The 17,999-nt window shown below is 31.0% G+C and overlaps 1 protein-coding gene and 1 long non-coding RNA gene across 4 annotated transcripts; one reads left to right on the forward strand and one right to left on the reverse strand.

Moving 5' to 3' along the window:
• Positions 1-216: 216 nt before the first annotated feature.
• LOC146887971 (uncharacterized) lies at positions 217-1,877 on the reverse strand. Its single transcript, XR_014993394.1, has 2 exons — positions 1,579-1,877; positions 217-845 (listed from the first exon to the last, which is right to left on the reverse strand). It is a non-coding gene; the product is annotated as an uncharacterized LOC146887971 (long non-coding RNA).
• Positions 1,878-7,303: 5,426 nt separating this feature from the next.
• LOC114178311 (pentatricopeptide repeat-containing protein At1g74850, chloroplastic-like) lies at positions 7,304-13,903 on the forward strand. Of its 3 annotated transcripts, XR_014993857.1 has the most exons (5): positions 7,308-9,301; positions 12,052-12,366; positions 12,815-12,922; positions 13,077-13,569; positions 13,646-13,903. XR_014993857.1 is itself a non-coding variant. In XM_085671261.1 (4 exons), the coding sequence occupies exons 1-4, from the start codon at positions 7,482-7,484 to the stop codon at positions 13,405-13,407; spliced, it is 2,574 nt and encodes an 857-aa protein (XP_085527387.1). In that variant the 5' UTR covers positions 7,308-7,481; the 3' UTR covers positions 13,408-13,581. The 3 variants fall into 3 exon arrangements, 2 of the variants coding, with proteins under 2 accessions (XP_085527388.1, XP_085527387.1); XM_085671261.1 differs by lacking the exon at positions 13,646-13,903 and having other exon boundaries at positions 13,077-13,581; XM_085671262.1 differs by lacking the exons at positions 12,815-12,922; positions 13,077-13,569; positions 13,646-13,903 and adding an exon at positions 12,652-12,774 and having other exon boundaries at positions 7,304-9,301.
• Positions 13,904-17,999: the final 4,096 nt, after the last annotated feature.

Below are 17,999 nucleotides of genomic sequence, written 5' to 3' on the forward strand. Positions count from 1 at the left end.
AGTAGTTGTAATAAACATTACAAACAAATTAATATGTAAGATTACCTACAAATGAATTCGTATGTTAATTACCTACTAAAGAATCTGCATGTAACTGCATACACGTGAAAGCAATTTTGGACATTTTCGTACATATTACAATATAGAATTTTTATTTGTATTGTTTAACAATTATCAAACTTGGAAAATAGATACTACATCAGACTTTGATAGTCATTAAGCAAATAATGTGAACATGCAATATTATTATATAAGTTTTACAAGTTCAAAAGTCCAAACATTATAAAAATACAATTATTTAAATACATATCAAGTCATGTGACTAACAAGATGATCTAAATACACATCAAGTCATGTGCAACCCAAAAAATCCAAGCATAATAATAAAGTCTAGAGCTGTCTAATACTATTAATCACGATAAGGATGACACGAATTTGGGGTTCTTCATCTTCTTGTTCCACTTGATTATTTTGCACCTGATTTCCTTGTTCAATATTTGGTTGTTGACAAATATTTTTGTGCAGTCACTATCATTGAAGGCGGAAGGTACAAGATGATCGCACCAATCAAATTTGTAATGTGTCAAATTTACTTTGAAATTGGGAATTCATTTGTCGAATTCACTCCTCACTATTTGTTGGTCACGTCTGAAGCTGAATAAACTCCTCTAGATTTACTTGCTAACTACAAAATGCTTGTGTTTGTTGTAAGTAACTATCAACACAATCCTCACAGGTATCAACATGTCCAATCCCATATACTCATCATTTGTACCTTCCACTTGCCGCATCTAACCAACGTTTGTTCCTTAGTCTCTCCTCCTCAGCAGAGTCCAGGGGCTGCACTGTGAGACACCAACAGAAGCAATCTCAAATAATGCTTGAGAAAATATGATTTGAAAATCTTCCTGTTTAAATAACAAATGAACGAAGAACAAAGATGAACAATGGTGAGCGCGAGTGAGTAAGGGTAATTGGGTTTTAATTTTAATAATTAATTATTTTAGATCCGTGTGTAAAATTAGTAGGTAAAAGGTTTTTCATTTACTTACAAATATTATATCATTGCCTACGAATAATATCTTTCGCAAAAATTCTCACTCTAACGCGTCAAAATTACATGAGAATTTTACATGCAAAAAATTGGTAGGAAATATTTGTTGCGTTACGTACAGAAAAGTTTATTGGAAACCGATTTCCCAAATTCGTATGTAAAATCTATATGTACCAATTAATTTACCTATGGACCAAAATCCTTGTGTAATTATTTGTAGGTAATTCACTTTTTTTTTTTTGTAGTGTATAATATAAGTAGAAAACCTTATAGTACAAAAACATATATTACGTACAAAAACTTATATTACGTATAAAAACTTACAATACGTAGAAAACACTTTATATAATACGAACAAAAATATATATTACACAGGAAACTTTATAGTACATACAAAAACATATTTTACATACAAAATTGTATAGTACATGGAAAATCAATATCATATTATGTACTCATATCACGTAGAAAACCTTACAGTAGTTACAAAAACATATAATACGTAGAAAACCTGACTATAATACCACTTGATGGAGCTCCTTGCACAGTTTTTGGAGGGGAGAAACTCCTTGATGCAGTGGAAATGGAATCGTAGCAAGGCCTTTGAGCACTGGAATGGTGTGGTGAAGATGAAGTTCTAGGAATGAGAAGCTATCCTAGAGGAAGGACGCTATAGGAGATCTAAGGAGATTCCTAGCTCTCATGACTCTCAATAAGGCAAATGTGTGGAATGCCTCAACATCAAGGCTTTTACCATTCAAATTAAGAGTAACATTTACACAATGTATAAGAGCTCTCTTATATAGCATAAGGAAAAGGAATAATTCAGTTAGACTAAGTTTATGACATGTGCTGAATTCTTTCTATATATATATATATATATATATATATATATATATATATATATATATATATATATATCCTTATTTGGTGGATCAAGTGTCATGTGGCAATAGTCACACCTTCCACATTTCAGTGATTATAATACGTAGAAAACCTTACGGTACGTACAAAAACATATATTACGTACAAAAATTTATAGTACGTAGAAAACCTTATGGTACGTGCAACAACTTATAGTACAATTTTCTTCATATTTCTTCATATTTATATGAAGGAGTTCTTTTATCAAATATTTAGAAGGAACAATCATATGTCAATCCTTGATGAACTTATACAATAATTCGAATCGAAGACATTACTTAACATCACAACATAAAATATTTCACGTTAAAATATAGATATAAAATAAAGTTATATACTCTCATATATTTTAAGAAAATAAAAAGTGCATTTTTAATTCATCTTCAACCTCAAAATAATTCGCACACCCATCGTCCAAAAAATATGTCGATTACCATAAATAAGTGACAATGTTTTGCATTACATGAGAACACAAAACAAATATCAAATTCCTAGAGCAATTTCGACAAAATCTCAAAGGGCTGCAATGTGGATGTTTCGATATCTTTTGTATCCATAACTGCAAAGTCCAACTTGGGTTAGCGTCATCTCATCAATAGCGACGCATCTAACGCCAATAATATTATGTTCGATATCAATCATAGGAAAAACACAAATAAAGAATCCAAAAGGATAACCGACAGATTCCAAAAACAAGGCAACTTTCTGATACCAAATGTAAAACTAATGCGAACAAATGATTAAGGACTAATCGTCATTGTCATGAGAATCCTTTAATGTGTTTTTTCGTTTCATACACTTACTCTCTAAACTAATATACATAATATACAGTAAAAGAAAGAATATTTGATGATCCAAAGCGCATAACACATGTGAAATTTATAGAGTTCATTGTTCATCTCAGAGTAATTGTCATAATAAATTATTGATAATTAGATGACATTACATTATTGCAACAATCATAAAATTGTTTGACAAGTGTACTACATCAATAAAAATAAAAATAATTGATAATGAGAATATCTTATATAATCTCATATATATTATATTAGAAAATTTTCAACTATTTACATTACAACAAAGTAAACCTTTTCTTACGATTAAAAATAATTATCAAACATTAACTTAAAAATTGTAACTAAATATATAAAAAGTAGTTATAAAAAACAATGTTTTTTTATATTTTTTTATGATAATAAACATTAAAAAATGAAAGTAATTTTTTTCTTACAATTAAAAATAATTCTCATAAACATTAAAAATCATAACAAAATAAATAAAAAGTCGTTTTAAAATGTAATATTTTATTAATTTTATAATTACATGAAAAAACTATTTTCCATGATTACTAATAAATGGTTTTAAAAAGATAGATGGGACAAAGAATACCACGAGTACCGGTTAAACAACTAAAAATACAATATTATATATAGATAATATTTATTATAATAAAAATCAATTATCATACATTAAATAATAAAGAATATATTGGTTTATCAATTATTATAGATTATAAATAAGATGTTTTTTTAATTATTTATTGTTTGAAAATATTATTTTTTATTTTTTTAAGTTATCTTTTACCGTTATACAAAAATGTTTTCTCTCGTCTTATTCGATTAGGAGAGATGCGTAAACTAAATTTTACACGCACGCACACATGTTAAATTTTAAACATATATTTTGGGCAGAATATTAAATATTCCAAATGTGAATTTTTATGCTAATGTATTTGTTTTAACATTAATATTGATCCAGATGAATTTTAGATAAAATAAAAACATTAATAAAATAGAAAATAAAAAGTTACTTGATGATAAAGACAAACTAAGGTTTAGATAAAACATGATAAAAAATGTTTACAAAGTTTTAAATTCTGCCTTGATTAAAATGATAAGTGATGTACAAATCTATTTTTTAAAATAATTTTACAAGGTTGAGTAAAATATAATATAATCTACTTAAATTATATTAAAGTATGGTTTAGAGAGTTGTGGTTTATATACGTTTGCATAATTATTTTTAGTATATGACACATACTACCGACTATATATTATGATAAAAAATTGAAGAAATGTGTTAAAAAATTTACATCAACTAAAATACGACATTTTACATGTGTATGATACAATTAACAAAAAAAAAATTAAATATTTGACATAGTCCACGGTAAGAATTAATGTTTTAAATAATATAATATATAAATTTTAATGTTTTAAGTTATTCTTTATTTTTTTTAAATTGACCAATGGACTGATCCGTCCCACTCTTAACCTGTTTGATGAAACATACCAAACGAACTAACGCACTGACAGAAAATAATATAAACAAATCAAAAACAAAAAAGAGAAAAAAATTATTGAAAATAAACTGAAAAATACCAAACTTTGTAAGACATATGGCCAATGTGCATTTTGTGACCTTCCTCAATCTTTAATCAATTTCAATAAATTTATCAAAAAATATTGAATTACATTAATTTTTCAAAATTTAAAAATTAAAACTAAAAAAATATAGATTACTAATTTGATAATTTTGGACAAAAGTAAAGACCCCGAGAATTATTAAACCTAAAATTTAGTTATTGAAAAATAAAATATTATTTTTAATGTACACTCGTATTTGACCTTTTAAGTAACTATTATATATTACAATATAAGAAAATAACATATTTTGAAAGTTACTATATTATTCATATTTATTTTATTAACAAGTTTACCAAAAGTTAGGTTTTTAGTTTTTTTATATTGTTAATTTATTTTTTATTTATATTTATTTTGGTATCACATGTATATAAAAAGAGTTATTTTACTATTTTATTCAAATTTTTTTAAATTGATTTGTCCCAAAGCAAAAATATTTTTCAACTTAATTTAGTTTTTTACTATTTCAATTTTTTTTATCCATATTTATTTTTATGTATCTTTAAAGAGAAAGTTATTTTACTCTTTATCTATCTGATTTGGCTTTAACCTACAACAAAAATGAAAATATGTTATGTTATTCTTCAAAATCTTTTGGTTATTAATAGCACTACTAGTTTAAAATCTTCATATCAATCTCTAAAACATTCATTATTCTAAAACACATTATTTCTCTATAAATCACTTTTATAGAAGTTCTCTAACTTCTATTTAAGGATTCTTTCTCTCTGTTTGTCCAATTAAAGATTTGAGACTATAAAGAGTGATCATCGCGGTGAGCTTTTCAATTTGAACCTTTATCAATTTTTCCATTCACATAAGTTGAGTTTCAACCCTTTTTTTGTCTCTTTATGTTTATTATTGCATGTGAGCTTTTTTTTCATTTACATGCCTCATTTTAGTCATCAATGAGTCTCTATTGATTAGTGATTATAATGGTACGTTATGGTGGTTCTTGTGATGTTTTTATGTGTAGATAAAACATCATGTGAGTTGAAAAGTGGTTGTTGTTTTAATATTTTGGGTTTGAGCTGTCCAAGTAAGGGAAGTTAGTAATTTTAGTGTGAGTGGGTTTGATGTTGCATGTGTGGTTGATTTTGAATTTGATGAGTAAATTGTGTTGTTATGATAGATTTTGTTGTTATGTATGCTTGTGATATGCTAAAGTAGAAGTACCAATTTGAACTATGAAACAAGTCTAAATTGCTCAAAAATCTAAAATTGAAAGTGTTGATATCTTATATGACGTTGAGTTGTAGCTTTCATAGCTGAGCATAAAAAAATGTGGATCGATGGGTGCTGAGCGCTACCCAATTGACGCTAAGTGCTAGGGGGCCCTGCAGGTCTAGGGGCATTTTAGCTCAAAGACGTTGAGCAGTGCCATCTAGTGTTGAACGCTAGTTTTTATGAGGCAAATGGCACTAAGCGCCAGATGCCCTATTTTTCAAGGGTTAACTTTACACGGACATTGGTTAACATTGATGCCGGGTGTATGATGTTTATGCCCAGGCTTTGGTTAACGTGTAGGGTGTATGAAATTTTTGGGATGATTTAATTCAAGTGAATATACTCTTTATTGTGGGGTATGATTGCTGATATAGGCAATGGAGATGCGTCTATTTATACCGTGGTGGAGTTTGTTAAGTATGATGAAAATATGCATCTTGTAAAATCCCGCTCCAAAGATAGGTAAGGGAGTGGGATGTTGATGGTTATATATTGGGTTCTATATTCATGGTTTTAGTTGTCGAAAGTCAAAGATACTTTACTTTGAGTTAGTGTTTAACTTTTCTTATATTTTTGTAAGTAAAGTGTTGTGAAACATAGTTAAATTCTTGATGTGGATAGTGTGGTGTACTTAAAGTCAAAGGGTTGAGAACATTTTATACGTATTATCAAAATTTGCACATAGTGATTCTTTCCTAGTTGTCAACAATCATGATTTTTTCTCCAAATTTGCTTATGTTATTAGATGATTATTATGGGTAAAATGCAATCTTTTTCCAACACTTGTTTGAAAATCAGTGAAAATTCGATTTTTGAAAATCAAATTATAAACTAGTGTTTTTATTTTTTTTAAAAGAGAAGGAACAAAGGTAAAAAAAAATTATACGTAAAAACTACAATAAATTAATTTAGTAGTGGTTGTAATTCTTTGAGATAATAATATTGAAAAATGTATAGTTATTTGGTTAAATAAATTAATTTTATTATTATTGTGTTGTTAAAGTTTATAAATTAACAATTGATGATTTATAGTGTTATTTAGAATTAGCAAAATTACATCTGACGTATTTATAGTTTAAAAATAAAGAAATAAATAATTAAGTGAAAATTTGTTGTTAAAGAAAAAAATTATTCAATTAAAATTATTGGCTTATATAAACATCGTTTTATTCCGCTCGGTTTAGAATTCGGATTTCTAAAAATCGAATTTTAACTTATTTTCAGATAAGGACATGACAAAACAAATATAAGAATTCGGTTTTTCGAAAATTAAATTCTTATATGAATAAAAAACTGTTATGCAGATAACTATAAAGAACAATATGTTATTTGGATATTTTTTTTCCTGACCAGTGTTATGTCAGAACAAAAAATCCATCTTCTCAATTATTCAATTACATTTATCTTGTGTACTATATAAATATTAATTACATTTAATTTAATTAAGTGTACACAGCTAAGCATAGCGTATGCAAAACGCAGAAAGCTTGAGTACATTTCTCCCGCTTGAAGGTCGTTTGAAAATCCGTTACCGCCAATTGGCCGGGTAAAAGGATCCGATTATATTTGTATTTGAACCGTTGTCTAGGGGCTCCACCGCCAAAATACAATTGGGCTTATCGGGTCAAATAACCCGATCACTTCCCCATTTTTACCATCTTCCGACCGTTATCCACAAAGAACAACACGTGGCGATTCCTCAATTCTGTTACCATCCCCAACCTCACTCTCCTTACACCAACTACTTCCTCCTCCATTTTCCTTTCACTCTGCCACCGCTCTTGTCGACATGAACACGCCACTACGTAACTGTTTTCTCAACTAAATTCGCTAAAACGACCGCGTCGCAGAAAATGACCCTTTCCCTTTCGCCTCCTTTCTCTGTGTCCAACCCTTCACCTTTCTCCCCCACGCTCCTCAACCCAACCACCACCCTCCGCCAACTCTTCTTCGCAACCTCCCCCAAACGCTTTTTCCAGTTCCAATCACGCGCCACCAAGTTTAAGGAGCTCATTCCCATAAATCCCTCCTTGACGGTGGAGAAGGGAAAGTACAGCTACGATGTGGAAACCCTAATCAACCGCCTCACCGCGCTGCCGCCTCGTGGGAGCATCGCGCGGTGCCTTGACCCCTTCAAAAACAAGCTCTCCCTCAATGACTTCGCCCTCGTGTTCAAGGAGTTCGCGCAGCGCGGAGATTGGCAGCGCTCGCTGCGTCTCTTCAAGTACATGCAGCGCCAGTTGTGGTGCAAGCCCAACGAGCACATATACACCATCATGATAACGCTCTTGGGCCGCGAAAGCTTGCTAGACAAGTGTCGCGAGGTGTTCGACGAAATGCCAAGCAATGGCGTCGCTCGCACCGTCTACGCTTATACCGCCATCATCAACGCCTATGGCCGTAACGGCCAGTTCCAGGCCTCGCTTGAACTCCTCGATACAATGAAGCAGGAGAGGGTTTCGCCGAGTATTTTAACTTACAACACTGTGATTAATGCCTGTGCTAGGGGTGGGCTGGATTGGGAGGGGTTGTTAGGATTGTTTGCTGAAATGAGACATGAAGGGATTCAACCTGATGTTATCACTTATAATACTTTGCTTTGTGCTTGTGCTAATAGAGGGTTGGGTGATGAGGCTGAAATGGTGTTTAGGACCATGAATGAAAGTGGAATAGTTCCTGATATTAATACTTATAGTTATCTTGTTCAGACGTTTGGGAAGTTGAATAGGTTAGAGAAGGTTTCGGATCTTCTTAGGGAGATGGAATCTGGGGGTAATTTGCCGGATATTACTTCTTATAATGTGTTATTAGAGGCTTATGCTGAATTAGGATCTATCAAAGAGGCGATGGGCGTGTTTAGGCAGATGCAGGCTGCAGGGTGTGTGGCGAATGCGGCCACGTATAGTATATTATTGAATTTGTATGGGAAGCATGGGAGGTATGATGATGTCCGTGAACTTTTTCTTGAGATGAAAGTAAGTAACACGGATCCTGATGTTGGTACCTATAACATTCTCATACAGGTCTTTGGGGAGGGAGGGTACTTCAAGGAGGTGGTCACTTTGTTTCATGACATGGTGGAGGAAAATATTGAGCCCAACATGGAGACTTACGAGGGCTTGATATTTGCTTGTGGGAAGGGTGGGCTTTATGAAGATGCCAAGAAAATTTTACTGCATATGAATGAGAAAGGAATAGTGCCGACTTCCAAGGCTTACACTGGGGTGATTGAAGCATTTGGGCAGGCTGCACTGTATGAAGAGTCTCTTGTTGCATTTAACACTATGAAAGAAGTTGGAAGCAACCCAACCCTTGAGACCTATAATTCGTTTGTTCATGCATATGCAAGGGGGGGATTGTACAAAGAAGCGGAAGCAATTTTATCCAGGATGAATGAATCAGGTTTAAAACGGGATGTGCATTCATTCAACGGCCTGATTGAAGCTTTTAGGCAAGCTGGTCAGTATGAAGAGGCTGTAAAAGCTCACGTTGAAATGGAAAAAGCAAATTGTGAACCTAATGAGCTGACACTTGAAGCTGTGTTGAGTGTATACTGCACTGCTGGGCTTGTTGACGAGAGTGAGGAGCAGTTCCAAGAAATCAAAGCTTCAGGACTACTGCCTAGTGTCATGAGCTACTGCATGATGCTAGCTCTTTATGCAAAGAATGACAGGTCAGCTCTTTTTTTATAATATTGCAGTGTTTTTTTCTATTATTTTAGCTGTGCTACTTTCTGATCTGAGGTTGAAGTTGCAATGATTTGGTGGTTACAAATAACAATCGATGATCTCAAGCATGTTACACTGATAGGATTGTGTAAATAATTGAATTCAATATTTTGGACAAAATAACATTTAAGTTATGATGACTCCAATTCCAGTAAATTGTTATTTGTTTGTGGAATTGGACTAAAAACCAACAAATTACAGAGCAAGGGTTTTTGGCTCATTATCAGATCATTAAGGCGTGACTCCTCTGTCTCTTTTTTTGAATATAGGAATATTAAATAAGCCCATGAGACCAATACCAAATGCAACTAACACGGAATCACACAGTTGGATAGTATTAACCTTCACTAAATTATGAATAAGTCTTGAGGTTCTGTTCCATACAATTTTCTAACATGATTAATTTATTTTCCCACAATCTTTTTAGATTTTTGGCTACAGTTTGCATCTCTTCTGATAGAAACTTCCATACTTGACCAGCATTATAAGAGGAAAGTTTCCATAGTAAAGATTATTCCAGGACATTCGAGAGGCTCGGACTCTCCCATAGTAATCTGAATTTTCTCTATCAAATCATATGATAAAATCTCCCTCTCGACACCTTTACTTATTTGTAAACAACTTTCCTTACTTCTCTAATTAACCTGTCCCCCAATCCAACTAGCTAACCAATTATTCCACTTATTAACTATGGGGATTACTTGTGAATACTCTGCTCACCCCCGCCTAAAGTCGCTATCAGCCATCGGAAGCTTGATGACCATGCCAACCCCAATTCTGTAGTCCTAACATAACTTTGATCATCAAACACAAATACGCAATTGTGTTCATTCAATCATTGTGGTTCCAAAATACTAAAAATGAGTCTATTTCTCCAGGGTCTCCAGGGTCAAACACTAATTTGTAAGTGTGCCGGTTCTCTCCAGGTACTCTGGCTTCTGCTAACCTAGTGTTAATGTTTCTGAAACTTTGCTGTCATCCCCTCTCTTTTGGTGGGTTAGAATTGTTTGATAAGAAAAATTAGCCTTTACCAATTTCTCTTTGCCTCCATCTCTAAGACCCATTTCCTGTCTCTTCTCAGTGGGCCTGTTCCATCAGTTAGGGGGGAGAATTTGCTTTAGCATTCTTGGACTGATCCATTAGGTAAACAAATTGAATAGCCCTTTCTTCTCACCTGCAATGTTTCCAATTTGAAGATTCAGACCTTGGCCTCCCTTTCCTTTGGCAGTTAGCCTGATCTACATTTGTGTTGTGTCCAGTAGTCCCACGTCACCTCTACACCTTGACTTTTGCCAAGGCTTCTTGCAGTTCTGGAATTCAGGAACAATACTGATTTTCATTCATGCCTCTAACTCCAACATATAATATGCCACCATCTGAGCACCAAGGTATGATGGTTCTGGTGGGCGCAAGCTTAATCAAGAAGTTCCATAATTTAGCCATTGTTGATGATCCACCTCTGTCCGGGCTCCAGGAAGAGCCCAAATATTGTGGCTATTCTATCAATGATGATTGATTAATAATTAAACCCCTAACCCTTTTAAATTAAATCTCCTTGACCCCATTTGAGTGAATAACTCTTTTAATAACTGTATCTACTGGTTCATTAGTTATCCACATTTTTCAGTCAAGTTATAACCGGTGGTTGGACAGTTATAAGTGTCACGGCTAGACAATTCTAACTGTCTTTGTCAGATTGTTATAAATCAATAAAATATATTGCTTGTCATCTCTATATTTTATGCCTTTTTGGTAGGGAATTTTCACGCATTGTTCTGTCAATCGGGTGTTATTTGTATCAATTTATTTTGCTTCATATAGATGATGTGACTTCCCAATAGGCAATTTTGAAATTACATTGTGGCAGCTGGTCCCCTTAAAATGATGATCCGGGAGAACTTCACGGAAAAATATGGTTTTGAATTCAACCTTTCAAGTGATACATGTTATACCACTGTGTTTGCATTACTGAACTCGTCTTAGGGTATCTTTAGTAAAAAACTCAATTAGGCACTTATTTACTAGACTTCACACCTTCAGGGTAAAGAGTATTGAAATGAATAAAAGGAACTTATGGGAGTTTTAAGCACTTTTTATAAGCTTAACCAAAAGCCTACAAAGTGATTATGCGTAAGATAAGCTTGGTAAAACTACTTTCAAGCATACCCTTTGTGAGTAATGTTGTCCTAGTAATGTGAGTAAGTTCGCAAGAATTTGTTTTGGCAATTTAAAATATAAAATTGCCTAAGAGCCTTACACAGTGGCACCAAATTACTTTTGAGGACAACTTGATCATGGGATGAATCCTAGCCGAGCCATTTTACCCACATCAGGCTATAATTTCCGTCTCCATCCTAGGTCACAGGCTACCCTAGTAAGTAACCAAAACAAATAAATAGGGAAGTAAAATTAAATATGGATGTCAATCATATTTCCAAGTCCAACTAAACATAAATGATATGATGGAACTCTGAAAAACTTCCAGGACATTTTTGTGTTGATTAGATAGTCTTCTTTCTCACTTTATGTTAAATGGGAGAAATTCTTTTTTATTTATTTGATTTTGCAGTTTTCTATCTCTTCTTGTATCAAGTAAACTCCAAACTCTAAAGCTTTGATTTGACTTTTATCACCTATTAATTGCATTTTACTTCTAATTATATTTTAGCTTACCTTTTTAATTTTTTGGACTCAGATTAAATGATGCCTATAATTTAATTGATGAGATGATCAAAATAAGGGTGTCGGATATTCATCAAGTAATTGGACAGATGATCAAGGGAGATTTTGACGATGAGTCTAATTGGCAGATTGTGGAATACGTCTTTGACAAGCTCAGTTCCGAAGGGTGTGGGTTGGGGGTGAGGTTCTACAATGCACTGTTAGAAGCTCTTTGGTGGATGTTCCAGCGAGAAAGGGCCGCTAGAGTGCTCAATGAAGCATCAAAGCGAGGGCTGTTCCCTGAACTTTTTCGTAGAAGTAAACTTGTATGGTCTGTGGACGTACACAGGTATAGTGGCAATAATTTCTTCTTTTTAAACGTTTGTTATTTAATAAATGAAAACATACAAAACCCCCCAGTGTTGAGGCATTTGCCCTCAGCTTTCAATTCAAGTGATTCTGCAATTAGCAATTTTAGTTTCTGAGGTCTCCATTGCTAATTTATGTTCACGTATAATTGTTAACTTTTGGAGATTTCAGTACTTAATTATGATTTTTCTAAATCACCAACGGACAAATTGTTAGTTTATGGAATTTAAGCGTGAGAACTATAATGCAGTTGAAACGATAACAGGATAGGTAAATGTAACCATTGAAGCCTTTCTCAATTTTCCAGGGACAGAGAGTAACTGAAATTGAAAGTTAAGAACTCCATTTTTTTAGCCTCCAAAATTGAGGTTTTATGCATTTTTATATTCAACGGATTGTGTAAAATCTAAGACTTCATTTTCTTGCAGAATGTCAGAAGGTGCTGCATTAACAGCACTATCAGTTTGGCTGAACAATATGCAGGAAATGTTCTTGAATAGCGAGGATCTTCCTGTGATTGCAACTGTTGTTGTTGTGTAAGTTGCTCGTCTCTAATAACTTATTATCTACACCGCACACGAGTTAAGCTTTTTTTTATCAGAAAAAAAGGTTCTATATCCGGTACCTGGAGTTTAGATTAACGGTTAGCTCTTCTAACGTTGATATATATTTTTTTTTCCATTTTTTCAGTCGGGGTGAGATGGAGAAAACCACAGATGCCCAAGATTTCCCTGTAGCAAAGGCTGCCATGTCATTCTTACAGGATAATGTCCCATCATCATCGTTTACTTTCCCTGAATGGAACAAAGGTCGCATTGTTTGTCAGCAGTCACAACTAAGACAAATTCTGACTGGCACTGAATCATCTTCTAGTAAGAAAAAAATGGATAAATTAATATCTTTGAGTAATACCCCATTGACTACTGCTGGTGCTGTAGCATCCAAACCTGATGGTAAAGCTAACGATGTTGATTCTAGAACCGATAGTACGAGAACCGAGCTTCTAACCAGTGCAGTTTAGATTAGAGAATACAGATTTTCCATTCATCACATTCCCATGCCCTGTTTAGGTCGATTTGAAATTAAGATAGATTGGGGCACGTATTTGTTTCAGTTGCACTATATATGCCCAAGTGGTCGGCTTTCAGGTCCCCAAAATTTTGGTATATATATATATCTCCAGGTATTCATCTCAGTACTTGTCTTTCTCCACCATGTTCTTTTACAGAATGCAAAAATTAAAGGCCATCCATCCGCAGGTTGGGTTCACATTTTTTACTCTGCTTTGGTCTGTACTGACAACCTGGGAGTCAAAGATGGAGTGGCCGCTGACCCTTTTTTTTCAGTTAAAAATAAAAATTATTTTAGAAGATTGATTTTTTTTTTCTTCAATATGTTATGTCATCTTAAGAATATAAATATTGTGAATTAATTTTTTGCTATTAGTTATAAAGTAAGAATTTGATGTAGAAAAATAATTACTTTTAAATTTATTTGATGAGATATTAGTTAGTTAATTATACGTTATAAAAATGCTTACACGATTAAATACATTTTTATTATGTATATAAAATAAAAGTTAAGAAAATTATAAAGCTTTTGCATAGTGTATTTATTCTGCTGTTGACCTATTTTGTCATCTTAGCAAATAAACACCTATAAATTTTTAGATGATTTTGTTAAATATAGAAAAATCTATTATATCTGATCAGTTATAGCTTAGTTCACTGTATCTGATTTCTCGATTCTGCTTAGGAGCAGGAAAAAAAAGTTTTCTTTTGGATAATTTTATTTGCTCCTAAATTCGTATGTGACAAACGATGTCTGATTTATTTGACAGTCATGTCAATGTACATTTTGATATTAAGAAAGCATATAATATTTTACAATTTTTGTTCGTAGTTGTAAATAGTTTTCACGATTTCAATATTAGGATGGGGGAAATCACACCAGTGATAACATTGATTTGAAACTAGACCACCAAAAAACTCATTCGGTCACCAACAATCAACAACTCTTGAGCCTGAAATTTTTGTGACGCTACTTTCGGCCAGCATGATCAACGAAGGTAATTATTCTCATGACTTTGTGTGTCACATCCAACACATAACTATATGCTTTAGACTCACAACAGGCGCATTTTAAATGCATTTCAACAACCAGAGTCTGCCCGATGACTCTGTATAATTATTTAAGTTACAATTAAAAATTATAACTACAAAGTATTTATTTTAATAAATAAAATAAAAAATTACTCAAATAATTAAAATTGTACATAATTAAATCTTTTCTTCTTAGTCAAAAATCGGTTTTAAATAAAATTTTCAAACCTTGCCATAATCTTGCAGATAAAACTATGGAGTTTACATTTCCCGTTTCTCTCTCTTACGTATGTTTCATTCATGTTTACCCCGGCAGAAAGATCTGACATGAGAATGAAATTGAGTACTTAAGAAAATATATTTTTTGATCTGGTATGAGATTTAGGGTTGTATGAAAGAAGATGTTTGAGTTCAGTGAATGAGAAAACCCTGAGAATAAGTGACACGTAGAATTGTGGCACAATACAATGTGTTGTGTTAAAGTAGGATCGGAGTGGATGGCCCACAGTAGACTTTTAACTTGGTCCGTCGCTTAATTTCTAAGTACATCATTTTCTTTTAAAAACCAAATCTTTCACAATATAGCCTTTCAGTATTTATTTAGCTACATATATTGTTGTAATCTCTTACATGATGTGTGATGAGAGCCATGTGAAATTTCCTCCATTCATTTTAAATTTGGATTCCTTGTGCTGATAGAGACCTTTACACTTCCTTTAATTAGGACTAAAATAAGGATAAAAAAGATAAGATGATTACCCCAAAAATATATTATTTGCATACACAAAAACAAGTAGGGAATAAATAGAGTTTTTTTTTTTTTTTAATAAATCTTCAAGATTCTTTAAGTACTTAACTGAACTACCCATTTTGCTTTTAACCTTTTTTTTTTTCGAGGGAAAATAACATTGAGGTTTGTTTGATTTGTAAAATCAGAATTGAAAACATTTTATTTTTTAAGACTTTTTTTAAGTAGTTTCTCGCCAAAATCAAATCATAGCTTATTCTTAAAGTAAAATGTTTTTTTTTATATTAGTCACTAAGAAAAAATCAATCTATATCTTTAATAAACTACCTAAAGCACAACTCATTTTTATATATTATTAAAATCACTTTATTTATATACTCTCAGAAAAAAAAAAACAACTGAAATGTATTTTTTTAATCTAATAAAAAGCATCTACATTTTCCTTTTTTTTAGTTTTTACCCAACCAAAAGTAGCATTAGTTGTTTAGACAATAAATGAAATTGTAGAGTAAATCTACGGTGATGATCGTGCAGGAGGGTTTATACACAATTGTTTGAACAGTGAGGATCTGAGATTGTAGCTGTCATTGACCTGCTTTATATCTTTTCTTCAGCAACTTTAGTTCAAACTCAAAAGGGAAACAAAGTGATTAAGGCTACTTGACACCCATCTTAGTACATTTTCTCTTTATCTTTTTCTTTTAAGTATAATTATTAGTTCTTTAATTCTTTTAATTTTTTAGTTTAATTTAATTTAATTTTTTATTATTAATTGGTTCAATTTAGTATTTTCATGTAAAAAAGAAAGATTATAAAGTAATAATATATTTTTACTTAAAAAGTATCAGATGAACGTAACTACTTTTTCGGTGTCAAAATATCATTTTCACTGTTTTATTATCGTAATTATTATAATATCACAAATTTTTGTGTGACAATGTCAATAATAATTAATTAAATTAAGAATTTACATAGAACAGATAGGTTTTTTGAAATAAAAAAAACAGTAAATTTGATAGGAAATTTTGGTTTGATGCTAAATTTTTTTATTTGACATTTCTCTATATTTAATGTTATTTTTATAAAATTAAGATGATTTTTTCAAAATCATTCTTCTTTCATTTTTTTTTCTTTTCATCTTCCTCATGTCCTTAGTTTTCAGTAGCTAAATAGTCGTCTTTGTTGAATTAGTGAGAGAATACATATGTAAAGGCACTTTGATCAACTTGGCACAGTAATAAATATGTTTTAATTAGTTTAGGATTTAGTCATTTCATAATATAATTATTGATTTAAACATATACTAACATATAACATATAATTGTAACATTAATTAAATTTTTGGATTTTCTTTCTATATATAGCACTATTATAAATCAATATCAATACTATTATATAAATATTATATAAAAGAAATTTATTCTTTGGTTCAGTTCTCTAGTTTTATCTTTAACTCGATCATTTTTTTAATTAAAATAATTAATTTATTAAATTTATTGTTCAAGGAATTATTTTTTTTATTTGAATTTTTTTTCTTTAAAATTATATATTTTTTAAATAAAAAAATTATTTACAAATTAAGTAAACATTGTTTTTTGTAATTATGGTTTTATTATTTTATATTACTATAAAATAAAAAGTGAACTCACGTTATACTGGTGTTAGTGATATGAATGGATATTAATTAACTAATACTTTTAAAGAACTAATATTTTTAAATTAAATTTAGATTTGATACTTACTATTTATATAGAGTAATTATAATTCTTTTTTCACACACATTTTAAAATTGTATAGACGAATTTTTCTTTTTAACACATTACATATAAATAAAAGATTAAAAAAAACTATATTTTTTTAAAATAATACTGATTTGTGTCTCTATTCTCAAAAAAGAAAAATGTCAAAAGTGTATATTTAACATAGGATTGAAACTAGTCTATTATTCCTATTAAGATTCACACATAGGATTGAAACTAGTCTATTATTCCTATTAAGATTCACACCAGATTATCATATAACTCTGTTTATGAGCAAAATCTTTGATTATCAGATAACTCTATTCTTGAGCACAGATTTTTGGGTCAATATTATTACAATTTGAAATATTTGTAGATCAATATTTTTACACACAAAAATCTTTTTTAGTTTATATTTAAAATTTCATTTAACCGTTGTCTTGTTAATTCATATTTGGCAAACAAAGCTTTATTAAAAAAGGAGATATAAAAAGTATAAACTAAATGCGTTAAAATCCTCTTAATTTTTTTTTTAACATAACTTTACCAAAATTCTATTTTTCTAAACATTCAACAAAAATTAATTAAATAGAGACAAAAATACATTTATTTAAATTAAAAGAAAACTTTTAGAAAAGAAAATTACTAAAAAATGGAGTGTTAACAAATTCTTCCTAACAAAGAAAATGGAGGAAATTAAAGTTAGTGAATTGTTCACTATTCTTAAAAAAAAATAAATGAGGAATAAGAAAAATTGTAACACAAATGTAAGTTTATACTTGATCAAACTACAGAATTAGAGTTTTCAAAATATATATGTACAAAGGATTCTAAATACTAAAAGAAAGTTGCATCTTCTTTCTCTTTGAGTGATCTAACTACATCTTCACCTACTCACTAATCATGTGATCATTGTAGATAAGAACACAAGACAAAACAAAAATACATAGAGAAAAATAGTAAGTTAATAAACAAAAGGTTTAACCATTTAAAGAATACAATTATTTAATAATACATAGCCAAA

Source organism: Vigna unguiculata, chromosome 3 (assembly GCF_037176805.1).
Source record: "Vigna unguiculata cultivar grain cowpea cultivar isolate G323 ecotype 2 chromosome 3, ASM3717680v1, whole genome shotgun sequence".
Lineage (NCBI taxonomy): Eukaryota > Viridiplantae > Streptophyta > Magnoliopsida > Fabales > Fabaceae > Vigna > Vigna unguiculata.

Coding starts and splice junctions, on each gene's coding strand:
- LOC114178311 (XM_085671261.1), top strand. CDS start 7,482: ATGACCCTTTCCCTTTCGCCTCCTTTCTCTGTGTCCAACCCTTCACCT. Junction 9,302..12,051: donor CTTTATGCAAAGAATGACAG/GTCAGCTCTTTT, acceptor TTTTGGACTCAG/ATTAAATGATGCCTATAATT. Junction 12,367..12,814: donor TGGTCTGTGGACGTACACAG/GTATAGTGGCAA, acceptor ATTTTCTTGCAG/AATGTCAGAAGGTGCTGCAT.